The sequence below is a fragment of the Dama dama genome, chromosome 20 (genome assembly GCF_033118175.1).
Source record: "Dama dama isolate Ldn47 chromosome 20, ASM3311817v1, whole genome shotgun sequence".
Taxonomy (NCBI): domain Eukaryota; kingdom Metazoa; phylum Chordata; class Mammalia; order Artiodactyla; family Cervidae; genus Dama; species Dama dama.
Window position 1 is genome coordinate 40,028,633 of NC_083700.1, and position 26,658 is coordinate 40,055,290.

The 26,658-nt window shown below is 35.1% G+C and overlaps 1 protein-coding gene across 6 annotated transcripts in view; it reads right to left on the reverse strand.

Moving 5' to 3' along the window:
• Positions 1-10,859: 10,859 nt before the first annotated feature.
• LOC133040976 (alpha-amylase 2B-like) overlaps positions 10,860-26,658 on the reverse strand; it is a 56,452-nt gene continuing 40,653 nt past the window's right edge. For all 6 annotated transcript variants that reach the window (XM_061121272.1, XM_061121273.1, XM_061121274.1 and 3 more), the window contains 10 exons: positions 24,366-24,579; positions 23,885-24,031; positions 22,622-22,819; positions 21,997-22,227; positions 21,044-21,177; positions 18,750-18,872; positions 18,557-18,656; positions 15,650-15,768; positions 15,418-15,543; positions 10,860-14,105 (listed from right to left, as the gene is read on the reverse strand). In XM_061121272.1, coding sequence (XP_060977255.1) covers positions 13,916-14,105; positions 15,418-15,543; positions 15,650-15,768; positions 18,557-18,656; positions 18,750-18,872; positions 21,044-21,177; positions 21,997-22,227; positions 22,622-22,819; positions 23,885-24,031; positions 24,366-24,533 — 1,536 coding nt within the window. In that variant the 5' untranslated portion in view covers positions 24,534-24,579 and the 3' untranslated portion in view covers positions 10,860-13,915. The remainder of the gene's footprint in view (positions 14,106-15,417; positions 15,544-15,649; positions 15,769-18,556; positions 18,657-18,749; positions 18,873-21,043; positions 21,178-21,996; positions 22,228-22,621; positions 22,820-23,884; positions 24,032-24,365; positions 24,580-26,658) is intronic.

The window sequence follows — 26,658 nt, forward strand, 5'->3', positions numbered from 1 at the left end:
TGGGGAGTTGGTGATGGACAGGGAAGCCTGACACGCTACAGTCCATGGGGTCGCAAAGAGTCAGACATGACTGAGCGACTGAACCTAACTGATTCTTGTGAGTTCTTCATGACCAAATGTTGCATAAGGGTAGGAAGGTTTCAAAAGGGAGATAAAATCAAAGACAATCATGGGCCATAGATAGGAATTCCAGGATTCCAAAGCAAATTAAGTATTAGAGAGAGCTCTGAATATTTATTAAAATGTCAGTAGTAAAGAATAGTGGAGAAGGCAATGACAACCCACTCAAGTACTCTTGCCTGGAAAATCCCATGGAGATTGGAGCCTGGTAGGCTGCAGTCCATGGGGTCGCGAAGATTTGGACACGACTGAGTGACTTCACTTTCACTTTTCACTTTCATGCATTGGAGAAGGAAATGGCAACCCACTCCAGTGTTCTTGCCTGGAGAATCCCAGGGATGGCGGAGCCTGGTGGGCTGCCGTCTATGGGGTCATACAGAGTCAGACACGACTTAAGCGACTTAGCAGCAGCAGCAGCAGTAAAGAATAGAGAAAATGTATAGAAAGAAACTGTAGTTGAGGTTCTTTTTTATTCATATTCTTTTCTTTATTAAAATTATTTATTTTGACACAAAATGCTTATTACACTTTTAAAACACAAAGAACCATGAAGGAGATTTATTTTTCCTTACTCAATTATTTTTTATTTTTTAAGGAATAGTTACTTTTACAGAATGCTCTGGCTTCTCTCTGCCCTTCACTCACTAGAGGAGTGGGTAGTCTTTTGATTATTTGGAAGGAAATATTGCACACATATAGCTTAGTTCCTTCTCTTTCTCTTGGCAATGATTTTTATATATTGATAAAGATATTTTGCATTTTTCTTCTGGATTCACTCTGCCTTTCTAGGGGCCCTGCTCCAGTTCAGCCTGTTGAGTATAAATGTCTATTTAATTCTTAAGTTCACTATTAAGACTGTCATTTGCCCACTGATAAAAACTACAGAGAGAAGTAAGTCAGAAAGAAAAACATCAATACAGTATATTAATGCATATATATGGAATTTAGAAAGATGGTAACGATGACCCTATATGCAAGACAGCAAAAGAGACACAGATGTAAAGAACAGACTGTTGGACTCTGTGGGAGAAGGTGAGGGTGGGATGATTTGAGAGAATAGCATGTATATTATCATATGTGAAATAGGTTGCCAGTCCAGGTTCGATGCACGAGGCAGGGTGCTCAGGGCTGGTGCACTGGGATGACCCTGAGGGATAGGATGGGGAGGGAGGTGGGAAGGAGGGTCAGGATGGGGAACATATGTACACCCATGGCTGATTCATGTCAATGTATGGCAAAACCAATTCAATATTGTAAAGTAATTAGCCTCCAATTAAAATAAAAAATAAATAAATTTTAAAAAAGAAAAAAAAATCCTGTCCTCTGTCCATGGAATTCTTCAGGCAAGAACACTGGAGTGGGTAGCCCTTTCCTTCTCCAGGGGATCTCCCCAACTCAGGGTCTCCTGCACTGCAGGTAGATTCTTTACTGTCTACTCACCAGGGAAGCTCTCTCTTATATTATTAGCTTTTAAATAAAGGCAATGGTTTGGTTTCTATCTTCCTTACGCTTTTCTTTGGTTTTTCAATAAATTTCACCCCAGAAACTGGGACCATTTGGTAAATTTAAAACTAAACCTCTATGAAATGAAACTATATTTACCAAAATATGCTTTTCTCAGAAGATTTTTTATTTAGATATTAGTCTTTTTTATTTTCCTTCCCTTTGTTGACTGTTTTTTTTTTTTTTTTTACAAAAAATGGATACCAATTTCTTCATTGCTTTGGTAACTTTAGAATACAAGGCAGAAAATACTCTGTAAAAAATAATGCTTTTCCTTCTAAAATTTTCACTGAAGGAGAATTTTGTTGGATACAATTTATTAATACTCATTATGATACAGGAAAACATTTTATAATTGAACTCTTTTCTACAAAGCCAGGAATATTCCTAAAACCATTAGTTTCTGGCAGATTGAGGGGTTTTTCAAAATTTTATATCAAGCTTGAGGTGTCCCTGGACTGACAGTTGAATCAAGGGATAGTCCTATTATTTCCATCCCCAGTGATCTAAAAATAGTAAGCAGGAAGTAGGCTGTCATTCAAAATCAAATATTTCAACACACAATAGAAACTTGTAGTGAGGACTGACAAATACAGATTTACACAAACTTGAAAGGATTCATATATTGACAGACCTATGTGCTAGTGGACTACAGTATAATTTAATTTCATTTAAATTGCACAGCTGGGGGCTGGTAGGAGGAGTATGGAAACCATAAAAGTAATGTAAACTAAAACTTAATAAACTAATTCTAATTATATCAATTAAAGACTGATAGTTCCTAGAATTTCCCCATGGTAACATATAATTATCTTGCATAGGTAGTGATATTCTATATATTTGGAAATGCTATTGTTGGTATTAATACATCAAACCTAATAGGAAAGACTTGAGGGGAAATATATTAGTCTCTTTCTACTTATCCAAACTATTTTCCAATAGTATCTTATAAATCTCCTTCCACAGGCTCACTAATCAACTGATCTATTTATCACCACACAGTCTCTTTCATTCCTTTGTGCCTCTTTCACACCTTTTCTTCTTGGAAAACTCCTCCCTCTTTTCTCCTCCTTTTAAAACCTCTTTATCTTTTTTTTTTTAATTTTAATTAGGTCCATTTGTTTATTTTTGCTTTTATTTTCCATATTCTAGGAGGTGGGTCATAGAGGATCCTGCTGTGGTTTATGTCAGAGAGTGTTTTGCCTATGTTTTCCTCTAGGAGTTTAATAGTTTCTGGTCTTACATCTAGATCTTCAGTCCATTTTGAGTTTATTTTTGTGTATGGTGTTAGAAAGTGTTCTAGTTTTATTCTTTTATGTGGTTGACCAGTTTCCCCAGCACCACTTGTTAAAGAGATTGTCTTTTCTCCATTGTATATTACTGCCTCCTTTGTCAAAGATAAGGTGTCAGCTTCTGCACAACAAAGGAAACTGTAAGCAAGGTGAAAAGACAGCCTTCAAAATGGGAGAAAATAATAGCAAACAAAGCAATGGACAAAGAATTAATCTCAAAAATATACAAGCAACTCCTGCAGCTCAATTCCAGAAAAATAAAAGACCCAATCAAAAAGTGGGCCAAAGAACTAAATAGACATTTCTCCAAAGAAGACATACAGATGGCTAACAAACACATGAAAATATGCTCAACATCACTCATTATCAGAGAAATGCAAATCAAAACCACAATGAGGTACCATTACACGCCAGTCAGGATGGCTGCTATCCAAAAGCCTACAAGCAATAAATGCTGGAGAGGGTGTGGAGAAAAGGGAACCCTATTACACTGTTGGTGGGAATGCAAACTAGTACAGCCACTATGGAGAACAGTGTGGGGATTCCTTAAAAAAACTGGAAATAGAACTGCCATATGACCCAGCAATCCCACTGCTGGGCATACACACTGAGGAAACCAGAATTGAAAGAGACACGTGTACCCCAATGTTCATCACAGCACTGTTTATAATAGCCAGGACATGGAAGCAACCTAGATGTCCATTGGCAGATGAATGGATAAGGAAGCTGTGGTACATATACACAATGGAATATTACTTGGCCATTAAAAAGAATACATTTGATTCAGTTCTAATGAGGTGGATGAAACTGAGCCTATTATACAGAGTAAAGTAAGCCAGAAAGAAAAACACCAATACAGTATACTAATGCATATATATGGAATTTAGAAAGATGGTAATGATAACCCTGTATGCAAGACAGCAAAAAAGACACAGATGTATTGAACAGTCTTTTGGACTCAGTTGGAGAAGGCAAGGGTGGGATGATATGGGAGAATGGCATTGAAACATGTAAATTATCATATGTGGAATGAATTGCCAGTCCAGGTTTGATGCATGAGACAGGGTGCTCGGGGCTGGTGCACTGGATGACCCAGAGAGATGGGATGGGGAGGGAAGTGGGGGAGGATTCAGGATGGGGAACACATGTACACCCATGGTGGATTCAAGTCAATGTATGGCAAAACCAATACAACATTGTAAAGTAAAATAAATAATAAATTTTAAAAACCTCAAAACTTCCTTATCTAATTATCAAGACCTTCCTTCTCCACAAAGCTTTCTCAGACCATCTCAGAACATGCATCATTTCCCTCCTTTTAAGTCAAACAGCTTATTTGTTGTTGTTCAGTCCTATATGGTGTCCAACTACAGCATTCCAGACTCCCCTGTCCTTCACTATCTCCCAGAGTTGACTCAAACTGATGTCCATTGAGTCAGTGTTGCTATCTAACCATCTATCTTCTGCTAGCCCCTTCTCCTTTTGCCTTCAGTCTTTCCAAGCATCAGGGTCTTTTGCAATGAGTTGGCTCTTTGCATCTGGTGGCCAAATTATCAGAGCTTCAGCTGCAGCATTAGTCCTACCAGTGAACATTCAGGGTTGATTTCCTTTAGGGTTGACTGGCTTGATCTCCTTGCTGTCCAAGGGACTCTCAAGAACCTTCTCAAGCACCACAATTTGAAAGCATCAATTCTTCAGGACTCAGCCTTCTTTATGGTCCAACTTTCACATCCATACTGGAAAACCCATAGCTTTGACTATACAGAGATTTGTCAGCAAAGTGATGTTTCTGCTTTTTAATACACTGTCTAGATTTGACAGTTTTCCTTTCAAGGAACAAGCATTTTTAATCTCAGGGTAGCAATCACAGTCAGCAGTGATTTTTGGAGCCCAAGAAAAAAATCTATCACTGCCTTGACTTTGACTTTTTCCTCTTCTATTCATCATGAAGTGATTAGACCAGATGCCATGATCTTAGTTTTTTGAATTTTGAATTTTAAACCAAATTTTCACTCTCCTCACTCACCCTCATCAAGAGGCTCTTTAGTTCCTCTTTACTTTCTGCCACTAGAATGGTATCATCTACATATCTGAGGTTGTTGATATTTCTCCCAGCAGTCTTGATTCTAGCTTCTGATTCATCCACCTGGCATTTCTCATGGTGTGGCATCATGAACTCAATGGACATAAGTTTGAGTAAGCTCCAGGAGTAGGTGATGGACAGGGAAGCCTAGTGTGCTGCAATCCATGGGGTTCCAAAGAGTTGGACAAGACTGAATGACTGAACTGAACTGAACCCTGCATATAAGATAAATAAACAGGGTGACGATATACAGCCTTGTCATACTGCTTTCCTAGTTTTTAACCATTTAGTTGTTCCATGTTTCATTCTAACTATTGCTTCTTGACCCACACACAGATTTCTCAGAAGACATGTAAGGTGGTCTGGTATTCCCATCTCTTTAAGAATTTTCCAGTTGGTTGTAATCCACACTGTCGAAGGTTTACTGTAGTCAATGGAGCAGAAGTTTTCTTAGAATTCCATTGCTTTTTCTATGATCTAACAAATGTTGGCAATTTGATCTCTGGTTCCTCTGCCTTTTCTAAATCAAGCCTGTACATCTGGAAGTTCTCAGTTCATACACTGCTGAAGCCTACCTTGAAGGATTTTAGCATAACCTTTCTAGCATATGAAGTGAGTGCAATTGTATGGTAATTTGAACATGCTTTAGCATTGTATTTGGGATTGGAATGAAAACTGACTTTTTCCAGTACTCTAGCCACTACTGGGTTTTCTAAATTTGCTAACATATTGAGTGCAGCACTTTAACAGCATCATCTTTGAGGATTTTAAATAGCTCAGCTGGAATTGTGTCCCCTCCACTAACTTTGTTCATAGTAACGCTTCCCAAGGCCCACTTAACTTCACTCTCTAGAATGTCTGACTCTAGGTGAGTGACCACACCAACATGCTTCTCTGGGTCACTATTCTACCTAAAAACAAATTATGTGAGTGACTCAATAAAATGATTTTGTATAATTCATCTGTGTATTCTTGCCACTTCTTTTTAATCTCTTCTGCTTCTGTTAGGTCCTTACTGTTATTACCCTTTAACGTGCCCATAATTGCATGAAATGCTCCCTTGATAACTCCAGTTTTCTTGAAGAGATATCTAGTCTTTCACATTCTGTTATTTTCCTATATTTTTTTGCACTGTTTATTTTAAGAAGGCCTTCTTATCTCTCCTTGCTATTCTCTGGAACTCTGCATTCAGTTGGGTGTATCTTTCCCTTTCTCCCTTGCCTTTCACTTCTCTTCTTTCCTTAGCTATTTGTAAAGCCTTCTCACACAACCACTTTGCCTTCTTGCACTTTTTTTTTTTTAAGGATGGTTTTGGTCATTGCCTCCTGTGCAACGTTATGAACTATCATCTATAGTTCTTCAGGCACTCTGTCTAGTAGATCTAATCCCTTGAATCTGATCATCACCTACACCATATAGGATCCTTGTTTTTATCAGTTAGAAAAAGCATAAAGATTTTGACCTAGAAAAGGTTTTGTTGATGCTGTTGTTCAGTAACTCAGTTGTGCCTGACTCTTTGTGACCCCATGGACTGAAGCACACTAGTATTCCCTGTCCTTCACCATCTCCCAGAGCTTGCCCAAACTCATGTCCATTGAGTTGGTGATGCCATCCAACCATCTCATTTTCTGTCATCCCCTTCTCCTCCTACCTTCAATCTTTCCCAGCATCAGGGTCTTTTCTAAGGAGTCAGATTTTTGCATCAGGTGGCCAAAGTATTGGAACTTCAGCTTCAGTATATTATACAATTTCTCATTTAATACACCAGGCTAAAAAAGTAGATATTATTTTAATTTTACAGGTGAAGAAACTGAGGTTCAAGGGTTTCCAAAATATCCATTCATTGAATTGATGAAAATATAAGCATTTCATGACAAAAAAGTCCTTTAAAAATATCCCTCCAAATGGGTTGCATTTTGCAATTACAGAAAAATAACAAATATTACCTTTCATTCTAGTGTAAATGGTGCTTTTTGTACCTAAACTCTTCCAACACACTTATTTCTAACTAAAAACAAATTATGTGAGTGGCTCTTAGCCATATTTCACTTTTTCTCCAGAGTTCATGTTCAAGGACAAAAAGAGCAAACAGGCTGCATGTTTGCCCATCTGTTCGATTTCTTGTGAAAGACCTTTGAAGGTTTCTGTTTTTTTAAATATATCACTTTCTCTTCTGTTTTTTTTTTTTTAAAGTATTACTTTATTGGCACTCAAAAATTTCTTCTAAAACTTTATAATTTTCTGCAACAAACTGTAAGCTGCATTTGATAAATCTAGATTTGTTTTCTCTTTATCTCTAGATTTTTAAAAAGAGGCTTGCAAAGGGAAACAAAAGAAGAGAAAGATTAAATCAATTAAACCAGCACTAAATAAAGGCCCTGAATTTTTTCCAGTTACTTTCAAATTGGAAGGAAGGAATTTGTTTTGACACAATCATAAGAGCAAAAGGCAAATGTTCTAAAAAGTTTGGTTTAAATAAAGATTTTTCTGTCTTTGCAAAAACCTTATGACTTATTGCTTGATACCACAGAATGTATAATCTCTTTGGTTTATTGAACATAAATGTCTTTAGGAAGCCTTTATCATATATTGATCCAGCATCTAGTTGCACTTATTTGAGTTTCATTCTTTTGCATGTGAAAAGTGAAAGAGTTAGTTTCTCAGTCATTTCCATCTCTTTGCAACTCCATGGACTGTAGCCCACCAAGATCCTCTGTCCACAAAATTCTCCAGGCAAGAATACTGGAGTGGTTTGCCATTCCCTTTTCCAAGAGGTCTTCCTGACCCAAGGATAGAACTCAGGTATCCCATATTGCAGTCAGAGTCTTTACTATCTGAGCCACCATTTAAGTCTTTAAAGTCATTTCAAATAATTTTTTCAGTGCTGTGAGACAGGGGTCCATTTTCATCTTTTTGAATGCAGAAAATCATTTTTCCAGCATCATTTATTGAAGAGACTATCCTTTCCATTCTGACTGGTGTCAACACCCTCGTTAAAGATCGTTTGACCATATAAGTGAGGGTTTATATCTAGGCTCTGTTCCTTTGGCCTATGTGTCTTATTTTTGTGCCAATATTGTATTATTTTGATTACTATAGTTTTGAAATTTAGTCTGAAATAAGGAAGAGTGAAGCCTCAGCTCTTTTTTTTGTCTTTCTCAAGATTTTCCTCAGATATTCAAGGTGTATGGTGATATCATATGAATTTTAAGATTGCTTTTTATTTCTGTGAAAAATGTCATTGGAATTTTGACAGGGAACCTGTAGATCACTTTTGGTGATATGTACATTTTAACAATGTTAATCCTTCCAACCCAAGAACATAGGATATCTTTCTATTAGTTTACGTCCTCTTCAGTTTCTTTCCTCAATGTCTTAGTTTTCAGCCAACAGATCATTCACTCCTTTGACTAATTATTTTTAAGTATTTTATTATTTTTGGTGCTGTTGAAAATGAGATTGCTTTCTTAATTTCTCTGATGGTTTGCTGTTATTATGATTTTTTTTCCATGTTGATTTTGTATCCTGCAAATTTACTGAATTTGTTTACTAATTCTAACAGATATCTTTCTGAGTATTTAAGAATTTCCATATATAATATGTTGTCATCTACAAACGGAGACAATTTTACCTCTTCCTTTCCAATTTGAATGCCTTTTATGTCTCTGGCTTGCCTAATGTGTTCCTACATTGCTTTGCATAGAAATGGCGAGAATGGACATCCTTGTGAGGTTCCTGATTTTAAAGAAAAAACTCTCAGATTTTCACCTTTGAGTATGATGTTATCTGTGGGCTTGTCATGTATGATTTTTATTATGTTGAGATTGTTGTTTAGTTGTCAAGTCGTGTTCAGCTCTTTCGTGACCCCATGGACTGTAGCCCACCAGGCACTTCTGTCTATAAGCATTGTCAGCAAAAACTTGGAGTGCGTTGCCATTTCCTTCTGGAAGGGATACTATTGATTGAACCCTCATCTCCAGCATTGGTAGATGGATTCTTTACCAAAGAGCCATCAAGGAAGCCCTATGTTGAGTTACATTCCTTCTATACTTCATTTGTTGAGAGGATATTGAATTTTTTCAAATAGACACATATCTCATTCCTTGCTGTTCTGCAAATACTGCACTTCTTAAAAATTGAAGGTCTATGAGCAAGTTTATAAGTATCAGTTTTTCAACACCATGTGCTCATTTTGTGTCTCTCTGATACACTTTCAATTTTCACAATATTTCAAACTTTTTCATTATGATTATACTTATTATGATGATCTGTGATCAGTGATCTTTGACGATATTTCTTCAAAAAGATTATGATTCACTGATGGCTCAGATGAGAGCCTCTTTTAGCAATAAAGTATTAATTTTTTTAATTAAGGTAAGTACACTTTTAAAGGTATAATTCTATTGCATACCTAATAGACTATAGTATAAAGATAACTTTTATATGTACAGGGAAACCAAAGAATTTGCGTGAATTAATTTAAGATATTCACATCATTATGGTGATCTGGTACTGAGCTTATAATATTTTTATTGAGATCCTATGCCATTTATGACCTGAGAAATCAGGGTAATCGGAAATTAATTAAATTTGGGAAAAATCAGAAAGAGGATTAGAGGTACATGTCTATTCCAAGGCCTTATCCTTACGAAGTTTATACTTCTCAAAAATTGACATATTTTAATTTCCTCTTTCATTATCTCAATTTATTTTGCAAATAGTTACCCTCATAGCTCAGTTGGTAAAGAATCCGCCTGTAATGCAGGAGACCCCGGTTCGATTTCTGTGTTGGGAAGATCTGCTGGAGAAGGGATAGGCTACCCACTCCAGGATTCTTGGGCTTCCCTTGTGGCTTAGCTGGTAAAGAATCCACCTGCAATGTGGGAGAACTGGGTTCGATCCCTAGGTTGGGAAGATCTCCCAGAGAAGGGAAAGATTCCAGTATTCTGGCCTAGAGAATTCCATGGACTGTATAGTTCATGGGTCGCAAAGATTTGGACACGACTGAGGGACTTTCACTTTCACAGAATAATAGTCATAGCATTTAAGTCAAACTACAAACTTCCAGGCCTAAAACTACTAAATTTTTAAGACATTTTGTATAATTTCTCAACTCCTTATGATAACCTATAGAACTATACATTATCCAGTATGAACCCAGCTCTCCAGCCTGTTTTGATCTTTCCCTTGCCAATACCAGACCTTCAGTCACACTGGCCTTTCTTCATTTTCTTGAATATGACATGTTATTTTTCAATTTGGAGACATTTTTGAATGTTTGCCCCCACTTTCCTTCAAATGCTCTTAACCCGGGTTTTAGTTCAGCTGGCTCCTGTTCTTCATGAAGTGAAGTGAAGTGAAAGTCACTCCGTTGTGTCCAGCTCTTTGCGACCCCATGGACTATACAGTACATGGAATTCTCCAGGCCAGAATACTAGAGTGGATAGGCTTTCCCTTCTCCGGGGAATCTTCCCAACCCAGGCATTGAACCCAGCTCTCCCTCATTGCAGGCAAATTCGTTACCAGCTGAGCCACAAGGGAAGCCCTGTTCTTTATAAGCGGTCCCATAACTCAGTGACTGGCATCACCAGTCATTCATTTCTGCAAACCAGAAATCTGGTTTCATCTTTTGAAGCCCTCTTCTTTTATGTCACTCAGGTCCGATTCAGCATCACATTCTGAATTTACCATCTAAATATTTCTTAACTGTGTTCTTTTCTCTCCACTGCCACTATCTAGCCATCCTTTTCTTAAATGACTAAATTCTCTTATTTTACTAATATTATTATATACAAAACACCACAGACTCACAATTTAAAGTCAGACTTTATTGTTTATAACAAATGCATTGCAGGATGGATGCAAGGATACTAATCACAAGCCAGGGCCTGGGAACAACTCATAGCAGTTTTGTAACATATCAGAATCACCTGCTTTCTTTTATATAAAATTGTATCCAGAGGACCCTTTTAAGAGAGAAATCGAGTAAACCATGATAATAAGGTCTATAGCCCCCCAGGGAAGGGAAAGGAAGATGAACATTATGAATTTAAGGTTGCAAATGTCAAAAAGGATATTTGAAAGGCTTTCTGTTATTGGATAACAGTATTTGACAGGAAAGATATTTGTCTAGAGTTTAAAGATCTTGTCCAGGAAAATAAAACATGAAAGATATCTACTGAAATTGTTACTATTAGAATACCTGACTAACATAACTTCCTATTCTTTTGATTATGGAGGGGCTCATTGCAATATTAGCATCTACTTTAGCCCTTTCTCTAATCATTCAATTCTCTATATGCATCCAGAGTGATGTTTTCAAATTAGAAAACCACCACCAGCACTACCACCTTTCCAAAATCCAGCAGTGGATTATCACTTATCTTAGGATAAAAGGCCAAAATTCTTCACAGGATGGTTACACTTGTCTGCATCTGAAGCCTCTTCTCCCAGACTCTCCTCTCTAATCTTTAGTTACTCAAACTCACCCAGATCCTTCACCCAGCTAGGAAATTCTGCCTCTTCTACTTGGAAGGTTCTTTTCTCACCTCTTTCCCTAACTAACACAAATTTATCATTCAAATCTCAGATCAAAGGCCACTTCTACAAAGATGTTTATCCAGGATTAGTCAAATTCCCCTCTTATTGTCATGACTTTCTATATTTTCCTTCTTACCAACTCATCATAATACTATGAGATAGTATTCTATTTTGGTCATTATTGAATCCTCAGTCTCAGAACAGAGTCGGGTACATATTTTTTAAGAACTCAATCTGAAAGTGAAAGTCACTCAGTCCTGTGCAAATCTTTGTGATCCCCTGGACTATACAGTCCATGGAATTCTTCAGGCCAGAATACTGGAGTAGGTAGCCTTTCCCTTCTCCAGGGGATCTTTCCAACCCAGGGATTGAACCCGGGTCTCCTGCAATGCAGGTGGATTCTTTACCAGCTGAGTCACAAGGGAAGCCCAAGAATCTGGAGTGGGTAGCCTATCCCTTCTCCAGCGGATCTTCCCAATCCAGAAACTGAACCAGCATCTCCTGCATTGCAGGTGGATTCTTTACCAACTGAGCTATCAGGGAATGCAGTAAATCAGTTGAGGAAGTAAAACAGTACAAATAGGATACAAATTGTTTTGGAACACAGGCAAGAAAAATGAAGAGGATACAGGAAAGGAAGTGCAAGGAATTAAGAATTATTTTGAATAAAAATTAGTAGATTTAAGGTTTATGTGGGTGAATAGGGCAAGTTAAGAGAAAGGGGAAAAAAATCAAGGAAATATCCCAGGTTTTTAAGTAAGTGGTGAAACAGAGCAGCACGGAGTATCAAAAGGTTTGTTGAAGACAAAATTCAAGGTCTCATTCTGGATATGTCAGGTATGAGATATCTGTGAAATCTGAAGTAGAGATGTGAAGCATCTGTTGTAAATGTAAAGGTGAAGAAGAGATCTGGTTGGCAGATTCAGGTCTCTATGCCAATGTGTTTTAAATCCATGGAAATGATTGCAATCACTTTGAGAGAGGTTAGAGAGACAGATAATTAGATCCAACTGAGTTCTTAGGTGAAACAGAAGCTAATCCAATTAAAACAAACAAACAAACAAACCTGAAAAAGAGCAATCAGTAAGAGAGAAGGAAAATAAGGAGAGAGTAGAATCATAGAGACCAAAGGAAGAGTGGAAGTGAGAGTGTCTCTCCATATTGAATAATGTAGTGAGACAGAGCAAGATGAGGATAAAGGAATACATAGTATTAGTAACAAAAATATTTTTGATTATGCTGACAAGAGCAGATTAAATGAAGTAATGATGGAAACTGGAGTAAGGAGATGAAAAATGACTGGTGTTGAGGATGTTGAGACTGTGTCATGAAAACAGGAGTTTGACAAGGAAGAGAAAAATTGAGGGCCATGTGTTTTATCTAGCTGAGAGAGGGGACTGATTTTTCAGAAAAAAAAAAAGAAAGATTGTTAAGTCAGAAAAAAAGGGATAATCTAAGAAATAAAGTCCTCAAAAAGGTGAAAATGGAGGGCATGGACTTTGGTAAAATGAAGTGCTCTATGCTCATTATGATAGGATGAGAGAAGAAAATGATAGGGGCAAGTATAGATACAAGATTTATGGGTTAAAAGAGAGTTTCCAAGATATGGCTTTTATTTTCTTATTTAATCATGAAAATAAAACAACTGAGAGTTATAAGAATACCTAGATGAGAGACTTAATAAATTTCAAATTTATAATCAAAGTGAAGGAGAATAAATAGCTGAAATATCAGGAAGAAAATCTGAGTATAGGGTGCCATGAGAGCCCTACCTAAACATACATCCATATTAGGGGTTAGGAGATGGAACAAAAGCCATACAACATCATCATGTTAAAGCTATTGGAAAGAGAAAGAAAAAGAAGAAAGAATATAAAGTAGGAGAAGATACCTGTGAGCTCAAGAGAATTAAGAATTATAGACTACATAATTTGTTTCTTTTATTTTTTAACTTCTTAATCATGAAAGGGTCTTTACATTGTGAAAAATACCCGTGTTATACTTGTATGACTGTATAGGAATCATCATTAAATCAGCTATGCTGTGCTTCTGTTAGAAACATTTTATGTAAGAAATACAGATGTGGATTAGAGATACATAGCTGGGCAAATGGTGTTAATGGCAACAAACATATTTTTCAACATGCCTTTCTGAGTTCTTAGAAATTCTTTTGACAAATAACATAATGAGAATCTTCAAAATGAAACAAAATGTTGACTGTCTAATAATTATAATTTTTTATGCTTTTCTGAGTTGTTCAAGCTGATTACTTATTATAGCTTTTACCAAAATTAATGAATTATGAAGTTATATATTACATATATAATAAAATAAACTTTATTTCTCTGGATATATATATATATATTTAATTTACATTTTATAATTTAGATTCAGTATGAATTGCAATAAATGGATCCTCAGCGGAGTTACTAATAGAAAAATAAGCATTACCATCACAAGAAACATTGATTTGAATTCCTGTACAATTGTCACCAATTTTATCTCCAGAAATAACATCACAATATGTACCAGAAGGAAGACCAGTTTGCAAAGTTGCAGATAATGCCCTGTAAAATGAAATTTAAGATTTAACTTGAATTTTCCACAAGTAAAATCAAGATTAGAGACTGTCTCTAAAATAGTTTAATTGTGTGCTATAGAACTCTAAGCAGTCAAGATCTCAATTAAAATAAAATTCAAACACAAAGACCTCTTCAGTGGATGTAACCAGTTTTCTCAGAGCCAACAAAATTCTAATAGAGGACTTCAGAGTTTCCTAGTCAATAATAAATTTTATAAAAAAAAAATAAGGTTGAAGAGTATCAGCGAAGATTTGAGTGACTTGTGTCCCTTAGAGAAAATTACTACCTTTGGTAAACACAAATATTTTTAATTTGCCTTTGTCTGAACTTAAGAAGATACTTATTACTTTCAAGAATTTAAATTTGATTATTTCTTCAAAAATTGTTTTCAAGAAATTAAAATAAATTGAGGTTGCAGATAAAAATAATCTCACATTTCTATAAAGAAGTATACAGTTTCAAAATATAAAGATGTTTCATAAACTTGTTTCTCCCATCTATAAAAGACAGACATCAAAGGACTAGCAATAACTTCCTGGGGAAGATAAGTATATACTTTATTTATTTTTTTTGTCACTGAAATATATGTTGGCCTAGAGTGAGCTAAGAAGAGTGGAAGTTGGCCTTGGATTAAGACATTGCAACTGCTTGCAATGAGGTCTTCTGAGCTATAGGTCTATACATAAGGGAAACAGTATACTGGAGGCAGAGAATTTTAAGTATCATAAATGAAAATCAGTGTGAGATGTCTCAGAACTAAAACTCAAAAATCTCCTGAGGTGATTAAATGACCTTTATATGTATTATATATATTCATTATATATCTGCTTTAAAAAGTATTTGTCACAAAGAGACAGTAAAGTTTAAAAGAAGATCAAAAAACCAGATAGGAGAGTAGGTGAAAAAGAGTTATAGAAAAAGATATTTTGTACTAGAGGGAACATTTTTCCATTATTGATTTAAAATTCCTATAAGACATTCTTCCAGAAATTTCACAAAGTTTTTATTAACTATGCTGTGTATTTTATATGCGGGGCCTAAACATGTGCATCATATCTGCCAAAGATATGCAAGAGTGCACAAAAAATAACTCCACTTAGAAAAGAAAGCACTTATAAACAGAGGTCAAAAGAATAACAGTCATCATCATGATCTTTCTTCTGGTTTTTTATGATCATTATGTTTTCTTAATCTGCCATCTAAAGAATTTTTCAGAGATGAAAAAAGTAAATGAGCAGGAAAAGAATAAACCAAGAATATTAGCATAAAATATCATTTTTAACTGATATTTACTTACCAGTCATCATTGTTGAAAACAATGAATCCTTTGTTTCCTCTTCCAAAAGCTACTTGGTTACTACCATTATCCCACCAGTTTGTAAAAGGTTGGCCATCAACCACATTACGGAATATAACCATGTTCCTAAAAACAAAAGAGCATGTGAAATAATGATGAATGCTTCAACAGTTTAAAACAAAATGTTAAGAAAGTTTATTATTAGAGGATATGTCTAAATAAGTATTCCTACCTTATTTGACGCCATCGATGTTCACAGACCCAGCCATTGCCACAAGTAGTATCCGGATTAATAGTAACTTCTTTAATTACTCCATTATTATTTGGTGGCCCAATCCAATCATTAACATCCTCAATTACCAAAAAAATAAGTAAATTTTAAAAGTTCATATTTATTTTTTAATTGGAGGAAAACTGCTTTACAATGTTGTGTTGGCTTCTGCTGCATAAAAACATGAATCAGCCACAAGTATACACATGCCTCCTCCCTCCTCAATGCCCTACCCTCCAATACCACCCTTCCGCATTGTCACAGAGCAGTAGGTTGAGCTCCCTGAGTAATACAACTGTCCACTAGCTATCTATTTTACATATGGTGATGTATGTTTCAATGTTACTCTCAATTTTTCCCCCTCTCCTTCCCCTGCTGTGTCCACAAGTCTGTTCTTTATGTCTCTATTCCTACCCTGCAAATAGGTTCAAACATACCATTTTTCTAGATTCCATATATATGCATTAATACATTTATTTTTCTCTGACTTACTTCACTGTATATAACAGGCTTTAGGCTCATCCATCTCAGTTCAACTGACTCAAATTCATTCCTTCTTATGTCTGAGCAATATTCTATTGCGTATATGTACCACAACTTTATCCATTCATCTGTCACTGGACATCTAGGTTGCTTCCATGTCCTGGCTACTGTAAATAGGGTTGCTATGAACATTGGGGTACATGTGTCTTTTTGAATAATGGTTTTCTCAGGGTATATGGCCAGTAGTGCAATTGCTGGGTCATATGATAATTTTATTCCTAATTTTTAAAGAAATCTCTATACTTTTCTCCATAGTTACTGTATCAATTTACATTCCTACCAACAGTGCAAGCGGTTTCCCTTTTCTCCACATCCTCTCCTGCATTCAATTATAGATCTTTTGGTGATAGCCATTCTGACTGATGTGAGGTGCTACCTCATTGTAATTTTAATTTGCATTTCTTTAATAATGAGTGACGTTGAGTATCTTTTCATGTGTTTACTGGCCATCTGTATGTGTTCTCTGGAGAAATGTCTGTTTAGGTCTTCTGTCTCCCCACTTTTTTTTTTTTTTAATTGAGTTATTTGTTCTTCTGATATTGAGTTTCATGAGCTGCTTGTATATTTTAGAGATTAACCCTTTGTCAGTTGCTTCATTTGCTATTATTTTCTCCCATTCTGAGAGCTGTCTTTTCATCTTGTTTATAATTTCCTTTGCTGTGCAAAAGCTTTTAAGTTTGATTAAGTGTCATTTGTTTAGTTTTGTTTTTATTTCCATTACTCTAGGAGGTGGGTCAAAGAGGATCTTGCTGTGATTTATGTCAGCATGTTCTGCCTATATTTTCCTCTAAGAGTTTTATAGTTTCTGGCCTTACATTTAGGTCTTTAATCCATTTTGAATTTATTTTTGTATATGGTGTTAGGAAGTGGTCTAATGTCATTCTTTTACATGTAGTTATCCAGTTTTCCTACTTATTGTTCTCGATATAAAACAAATATCCAGATATAAAACAAATATCCAGTTTTACTACTTATTGATAAAAGCTTAGATTTTTAACATTACATGTGTCCTTATTTTTACCATCTGGGCCACTCATTTAGTACACCAAACCCAATCTGTCCTATTTGTGTCTTTGTAGTGTCTTCATTCACTATCCAACTTGCTCAGTATTTTTTACTGAATTTCTCTTATCCGTAACTTCTCAGTCTCTAGTGCCATATTTCAAACAAGGGAATGATTTTTTTTTTAACCCTCTCATTATCTTTCTAAGGAATTACAATGACTTTTCAATTATCACTATAGGAAGTGAGTGTAATATCATTGAAATGGCAAGGACTTTATTAGAAAAAGCAAGACTAAAAGACTTAGTCTTAGGTTCTATTACTAAGAATAAGTAATAGGTTCAGTTACTACTAACAAGGAAAACTTAGTTAATACATATAACTTCTGTGCCTCACTTTCCTCTTCTATAAAATGAATATATGACTTAGTTTCTATAAAATTTGAATAAGATATGTAAAAATACTTTACAGATGATAATTGCTAAATAAATATTATTTTATTTCACTCTTTTTTCAATAAATATATTAATCAAAATATAACAACATCCTTTACTAAACTGACCAAATTTCTGATTTGGTACTTTCGAAGATAATCATAGGAAAAGACAGATTATGTCAAGGAAGGTTATCAATATCTGTCTTAAACCATATGGAGTGATGTATGATGCACAAAGCTAAGAGTTGTTAGCATGCGGAAGTCTTGGAAAAGCCTTGCAAATGTTATGGAAAAGGGGAAATGAACATACGCCATGACTCCTGACATCAGAAATAAAAAAAGACTAATTGTAGTGGAAACTATAAGTTGGGTCAATATAAAGGAACACCTAAATATTAAGGCTATCTAAGAATAAAATGAGTTGCTGTAAAAAGTAGTAATGGACTTCTCAACTTGAAAAGAACCTACTAGAAACAAGAGAAATATCTATCTGAAGAGAATTTTCCCCTTGAGGTATGAAGTTGCTGTATGATGCTGCATTTGAAATCTCCAGTTTGAAAAGAAAACTTTTCACTAACTTTCCAAATACCTTAATATGCATTTTACTCACTGTATCCTTATTTTTAAGTGGTACTTTTTTTTTGTAGGGGGGTTGGCTAAGAGTGTATATTTGTTATATTTGAAATAGCCTACATACTCTATCAACACAGATCATTCATTTTTAACTTTTAAATATCCACTGCATTGTTAAAAGAGCACTGCATCAAATTTACACTTAATACATATTTGACAAACTAGTGAATGTAACAGCATCACAAGAAATTAAACCAAAATTAACTTTTTTTTTTTTTTGAGAAAAAGATATTTTGGACAGCACCAAAACTCACTTTTCCATTCTCAAAATGTCTTGTCCAATGGTAGCTTGACATCACTCGTGTAAATCCATAGGGATGAGCGAGCATAAATCCAACGCCCATTTTGTACAGTCTAAAAGGCATAAAATTATATCATTATAGAAAAAAATAATATTTTTAACATCATTAAAATGTAGGTTTAAAAATGGGGAACTTTGTTTCTTACCTAGCATCCCAGAATGTAAGAATAGATGCTCCCCCAGCTCCATGCCCTCGCTGATTGTCATGGTTATCAACAAAGACAAGTGCCCTGTCAGAAGGCATGAAACCCCAGCCTTCTCCCCAGTTCCTATTAAAAAATAAATCTTAAAAACACATATATGTATTCTTTTACAATGACTTTAGAGTAACCTAAATGTCTATTCCTTTAACTATAGCACCCTGTAAGGAAAATCTCTAATTAAATGATTATTCTCAGGGCTTTTTAAATGTAATATATATAGATATATTGGGTTGGCCAAAAGTTGCATTTGGTTTTTGCCATTAGATGGTTCTAGTAGTGCTTAGTTATCTTTCAACTGAAACAACTTAGTTAGATTGTGTTGTGACAGCTGTCAAAGCAGTGTGCATTTTAAAAAAAATTATCAAAATTGGTGAATTTTTGTTAGCCATTTTAATATTAATGTTGGAAGAAAAAAAAGCAGCATTTTCAGCATACTATGCTTCATTAAAGTCGTGTCCAACTCTTAGAGATCCCAGAAATCAAACTGGGGTCTCCTGCATTGCAGGCGGATTCTTCACCAACTGAGCTATCAGGGATGCCCACCATTTCGAGAAACAAAAATGAAACTGAAATGCAAAAAAATGATTTGTGCAGGATATGGAGAAGGTGCTGTTACTGATTGAATGTGTCAAAAAGTGCAAATTTTTTTGAAGTTTTGCAAAGTTTCATGTTAGAGATTTCTTACTAGACGATGTTCCATGGTCTAGTAGACCAGCTGAAGTTGATAGTGATCAAACTGAGACACTTTTGAGAACAATCAATGTGATACCACACATGTGATGGCCAACAAACTCAAAATACCCAAATCAAGAATTGAAAATCATCTGCACTAGCTTGGTTAGGTTAATTGCTTTCATATTTGTGTTCCACATAGTTAAGTGGGGGAAAAATACCTTCTTGACTATATTTCTGCATGCAGTTCTCTAAACATAAATAAAGCATTCCATTTTAAAAACAAAACTGCAACAAAGAATGAAAAGTGAATACTGTATAATAATGTGGAATGGAAGAGATCATGGGGCAAGCAAAATGAACCACCAACAACCACATTAAAGGCCAGTCTTCATCCACAGAAGGTGATGCTGTGTATATGGTGGGATTGGAAGGGAGTCCTCTATTATGAGCTCCTCTGGAAAACCAAATTATTAATTCCAACAAGGACCGCTCTCAATGAGATGAACTGAAAGCAACACTCAACAAAAACCAACTGGAATTAGTCAACAGAAAATGCAGAATCTTCTATCAGGATAATACAAGACTGCATGTTTCTTTGATGACCAGGCAAAAACTGTTACAGCTCAGCTGGGAAGTTCTGATTCATCTACCATAATCATCAGTCACTGCACCTTCAAATTCCCATATTTTCAGCCTTTTTTAAATTCTCTTAATGGAAAAAATTTCAATTACCTGGAAGACTGTAAAAGGCATCTGGAATACTTCTTTGCTCAAAAAGATAAAAGGTTTTGGGAAGACAGAATTATGAAGTTGCCTGGAAAATGGCAGAAGATAGTGGAACTAAATGGTGAATGTGTTGTTCAATAAGGTTCTTGGTAAAAATGAAAAATGTATCTTTTATTTATACTTAAAAACTGAAAGAACGTTTTGGCCACCTCAATTTTATCTAGGAATACATTCCATACATGTATATATGTAGGAATTACTTAAATGACATTCATGTTACAGGTATAAGATTTTTGTTATAAAAGATATTTTAGAAGTTTCAGTATATTATAACTTAGATGGGCTTCAGAAGGACCAATATCCACTATCATATGATACAGAATGAGCAACTGGGTTTAAATAAGCCTTCAATATCATATTGTTATAATGTCAATATTAGAAATCAATTAGTTGATTAATATATGTAATTCTGTAGCATGGCTTCATTGTAGGAACTTCATAAATTATAGAATCATTTTAACAATAACCTGGCCTTTACAAATTATATGTAAACATTAGTCAAATCTAGTAGAGTCATACTGAAATCTCTAGATCGAAATCACAGATTAAAATCTCTATTTTATGCTTTGGATCTCAAAAAGCACCTCCTTGTGATTGACGTCCTAAATAATAATGATCATCCCTTAGCAGTTATGGAAGTATAACACTTGTTATTAGTAAATGAATCCTTGAGAGTTGTCTAAACAAAAATGCATTAAGAAGAAAAGTCACGCTGGGGCAATATCACAAATAAATCTGTGAAATAATTCAAGCAAAAGAAATCGTATTTCATTTACTTTAAGTAAGCCATTTTCTCTCCACTCCACTTGCGCAGAACTGTGCCTAGTTTTGCACCATACTTGAATTCTGTCACATGGCCATTTCCAAAGTACTCACTGCTTGCAATTGTCTCACCACCCAGATCAATTACCTCATAGAAATGAAGAAAAACATATCATTTTAAGAAAAAATTTTAACAAGTTAAAATTATATAGAAAATAACTTTATACTATTTATATGAAATGCCCCAAATAGTTTTCCTTATATCAAAATTCTTATTTTTCTTTGCTAAAATATATAGTACAATATTAAAAGGAGCATGACAAAGTAACCTGTTGTCCTGTGAGAATGCTGTCTGAATTAGTCTTATTCATAAATGATAAAAGTATCTCATATTTATATAGCACTTAATGTCGGGCTGACAATATTTCTCAGTGTTTGATAAACTTTACCTTTTTAACTCTCCAAAGAATATAAAGATATAACCATTATCATTATTCTTTTTGATAAATTTTGAAAAAATTGTTCCTCAGGTTGATCAATTTACTAAATAAATACAGCTAATGGTGCTAGAGCCAAGATTTAAAGTCAGATAACCTGTCTTAAGACAATTTCTACATTATCTGTCTTCTATAATGACCTCTGGGGAAGTTATATGACATAGAGATTTTTGCAACCTATATGCATTCTCAGAACTTGCATAAAATACCTCCTATGATAAATATACAGTCTCTGAATAAAAGGAGGCTAAGGAGCACTCTTTCATATAAATGATTCATCCATTAATCTAAAGAAACTGTGTTTTTAATGAAATCTTCCATTTATTTTCTGATAAATTATGGATGAATACTGATGATGAATTATGCTCTGATGAATAATAAATGGTATTATTTTATATGGACATGATCCATAGGGTTGCAAAGAGTCAGAAATGACTGAAGTGACTTAGCATACACATGTATTGACATACCTCCTGGTAAATGAAAGGTCTACTTCCTTCAGGGAACCAGCTTGTGTTTAGATTATGCAGCTTATCCAAAATTGCCTTTATGTCTCCAGGCCACATGTGCTTAGAAGCATCAATTCGGAAACCTGCTACACCAATGTCAATGAGACGGTTTAGATATTCAGCAATTGTGGAGCGCACATAATCTTTCGCCAATGCAAGATCAAGAAGACCAACCAGACGACAGTCTCTGACCTACAAAGGTAAAACTTTGTGATTGATCCTTGGAACATCACCTCCACCTGAGAATCCATTTAATTATTTTCATTTATTCATTAATATTAATAGATATTTCTATAACGCCTTATTTGCACTGGTCTCTGAGGTTACTGACATCCTAGTATAGACATAACTTTGAAATATTTTTCATTATAAAAATGGAGAATGTAGAAAATACAGTGGATGACCTTTTTCATTGTGAAAAATTAGATTTGAGAAAATGTTTTAAATATTGATTTGAAATTATTATTTTTAACAGTCAGACTTGGCATCTTGTTTTCCTAAACAATCTAAACTAACATTTAAAATGGAGATCAGTAAGCCACATGCGGATAATAAAAAGCATAGATAGCTCATTTTTGCTAAGTACCTGATAAGCAACATTATAGCTCTTAATTTCTCCATTTCCAGTTTTACATTTTCCATCATTAAAATCCCAACCAGAGTATGGGACTGCTGGGAAATCCCTAGTCCCAGGGTTGAAGTAACTTCCACAAGTACTGCTCGTTCCCGCACTCACACCACTTCCAGTCATATGATTAATTACAGCATCCACATAAATGCGGACCTGAAAGAAAAATTTCTATTTCAGTTTGGCTTACACAGAGGTAGAAATTTATATTATTATTTACAGTTTATAGCACATTGATGACACTCCAAAATATTTGTTATTTTATAACTTACCATCTTAGAAGAGTAACAGTCAAGTGTAAAAGAAAGCATTGTGAACGGAAGTCCTACATGCATTCTAGCCACTTGGTCAAATGGCTCAAGGAGTAAACAATCTGCCTGCAATGCAGGAGATGCAGGAGATATGGGATTGATCCCTGGGTCAGAGAAGATCCCCTGGAGGAGGAAATGGTAACCCACTCCAGTATTCTTGCCTGGAAAATTCCATGGACCAAGGAGCCTGGCGGGCTATAGTCCATAGGCTTGCAATGGGTCAGACATGACTGAGTAAGCACTGAGCATGATAAATTAAATGAACCCCAAACTACTAAAACTATGAAAAAAAAAATGCAAAGACACTATTATTGGCAGGAGATCAGAATCAGTTGAGGCAGGAGAGATTATTGATTTTTTGTTGTTGTTGTTGAAATTTACATGGGCCATCCTAAGAAAAAAGAAGCCAGCTTCTGGTATCTATTTAGGATCAGAAGAAATAAAGTTAGGTATTGCCCGTCATTATCCTCCTTATCAAAGAGAAAATAATTACATATCATCATAAAACTTGTGGGAAGGAAGACCCAGGATTATGGGTGGAGAAACAAGTGACATGAACCTAACAGCAAATATTATAAGTAGAATTTCCTATTTAAAACTGGAAAAGTATTTCCCAGGAATGTGTACAGGCAAAAGGGTTAAAAGTTGCTATTTTGCTTTATAAGTAAGCTTCTGGCCTTAAACTTTTCCTTCATCTTCTTTAGTGGACAAATGGCATATATATAAATAATTATAAAAGCTGAATATTAGGTAACAACTAAATTTTATATTTTTAAAATATAAAATTTATTTATAGCTAAAGTAAAATTTCAAAATATATGAAAATTATTCTGCATAAAAGGAACAAGAGGCAAGAGAGATAAATTATTTTTCTATATAATATGTTTAAGGAAAACTTTAATTCACTTACACCAACATTGTTACATCTAGTCACCATGTCTTTGAATTCACTTTCATTTCCTGATCTTGTACATAACTTGTAGCTAACTGGTTGGTATCTTTCCCACCAAGGTCTTGAAGGGTCAGTAATCACAACGTTTTCATTGGGTGGGGAGATCTACAAATAAAACACACTTAATAAGTATCAAATTATGGCTTACTTTATATCATTGAATATTCTAGAAACTAATCAACAGTCTAAAATTACTTCTGAATCTTTGTATTTGCAGCTACATTTCTTTGCAACTATTGATATCCTGGTGAAAAAAAATTATCTTAGAAATAAAACAAGGTCGCCAAAAATTTCAATTTTTTTCTTCCTCAGAAAACTGTTTTACTTACAGTTCTTTAATTCTGAAGTAAAATGTTGTCCTAGCTTTCAGACACAGAGGATACTATCACTTACTCTCAGCACAGTAAAGTCTGCAATTTATACAATGAACAATACTCACCTGAACCCCTCCAAATCCTTTGGGGGCTAAGTATCGCTCACATTCAAGAGCAATATCGACCCAGCGCCACTCAAACAGATGGACAATAGATGTCCGTCCAGATTTGGTGTGTGGGGCATACTGAGCCCAGCAGAACACAATGACTGAAAGCAACAGAAGGAACTTCATTTTGCACTGAAGTTGTCAGTGTTCTTTCCAGCAACTATCTATATTCCTGTAAGAAGCATATTTTACAAAGTAAATGTTAACATGAATAAACATTTGGACCACAAACTCTTTATTCATAATCTGAAGAGAACTATCAATAATAACATTAAGCAGATGAAGAACATCCATAAAATCTCCTAGGAATACCACCTAAGTCAGCGGTCACCAACATTTTTGGTACTAGGGTCCTGTTTCATGGAAGACAATTTTTCCATGGCTAGCCAGGGGTGGGGAATGGTACAGGTGGTATTTCGAGTTGTGGGAGCAATGGGGAGCAGCAGATGAGGCCTTGTTGGCTCACCAGCCACATACACCTCCTGCTGTGAGACCCAGTTGCTAATAGGCCATGGACTGGTACTGGTACTGGTCCATGGCCAGGGGTTTGGAGAGTCATGATCTAAATGACCTTTTATAACAATGTTTTCCTCATTGAGAGAATATTAAAATATATATAAAGTTCATAATCATGCATTACTTAGCTAAGATTAGACCTTATTTCTGAAGTCTTTTATTAACAGAAGAAAAAAAACAATTGGAGTCAACTGAATTCACAGTCAAAATATTGCAAACATTTGTATCATTTCAGTTTCAAAAACAAAACAAAACAAAAACAGACTATTCAATTCCATTCTGGTTTTATCCTCAATCAAAAATTTTAATCATTTAACTTTCTGCGCCAAGATTTAAGAAACCACTTGGAAGAAGAATGACCATGAATCGAGAAAACAGACCTTCCTCCCTCCCCTCTTCATCAAATCCTGTGGTTAATGCATTGGCTGTAGCAGTAGAGTGTGGCTTTCCCCCCCCCCCCCCCTTATTTCTTATAACCAAGTATCTCTTATACCTGATAAAACACTGTTAATGAATTCACATCCATTTTCCTTCTTAATATACATGAAATTCTACTAGAGAGAATATAGTACAGGTGGGAAAAAAGTTAATCTAGTCATTCAACAAGCATTAAATGAGTGTCTGTTTTTTTGCTAAGAAAATGGGTAATATTCAGGATACAATGATGAACAAGACAGACAAGATACTGTTCTTGAGCAACTTACATTACAGTAGAAAACAAAGAAATATATGAGTAGATAATAATAATACTAAAACAGTGTATGATGGCAATAAGAACTAGTATTAAATAACAGTGTAATAAAATAGAAAATGATTTCGCCATCAGTGTATTTTAGACTGAATATTCAGGGAAGGTACCTTTGACAAAGTGATTTTCAGGTAGAATTTGAAAGATTAGAAGAAGGTAGTTATTTTAAGGTCAGAAAAAGAGTAATCTAGATAGAAGAAAGTGCAATAATAAAAGTCCAAAGTAGGAAAAAGCTTAGAATACTCAAATGACACTAAAAAGATAAAATAAATAAAAGCACAACTAAAGCAGGTGGCAAAGTGGAAAGGAAAACAAGATGAGGTGAAGAGAAATAGGCCAGATCATGTAGGACCCTATAGAATATAATGAAAGAGAAGGCCACCGAGGCTCAAAAAAAGGGACCTAAGAGGTTCTGACTAACTTTTAAAAATAATTCTTGCTCTGCTGTGAAGAAATTGGCTTATAGGAAGACAAGAATGGCAGCAAACAGATCAGTAGGTTTTTTCAGTGGTCTAGGAAAGAAGTAAATATTTTGGACTGGGGCACTGACAGAATACATTTCACAGGTAAAAGTGAAATGGGTTTATAGATAGATTAGAACTCAAGCATAAGGGAAAGAGAAAAATTAAAGAAGTGGGTATTTGGTGACACCATTTACTAAGATGAAAAACGAAGAAGTACTAGCTTCATGGAGGAAATACCAAGAGCAGCCTATGAATCCTAGTGCTCTCCTTCAGTCCTTCCTCCAACCCACTTTGTGAATAATCTCTGTGTCCAAAGTTTTTTTAAAATTATTATTTAGTTCAAGCTGTTATAGCAAGAATATCATAGACTGGATAGCTTATAATTAAACATTTATTTCTCACATTGGTGGAGTCTGGGAAACCCAAGATCAAAATATCAGAAATCCAGTGTCTGGTGAAAGCCCCCTTCCATGTTCACAGATGGCCAATTTCCTTCTTGTATCCTCACATAGTGTAGACCATT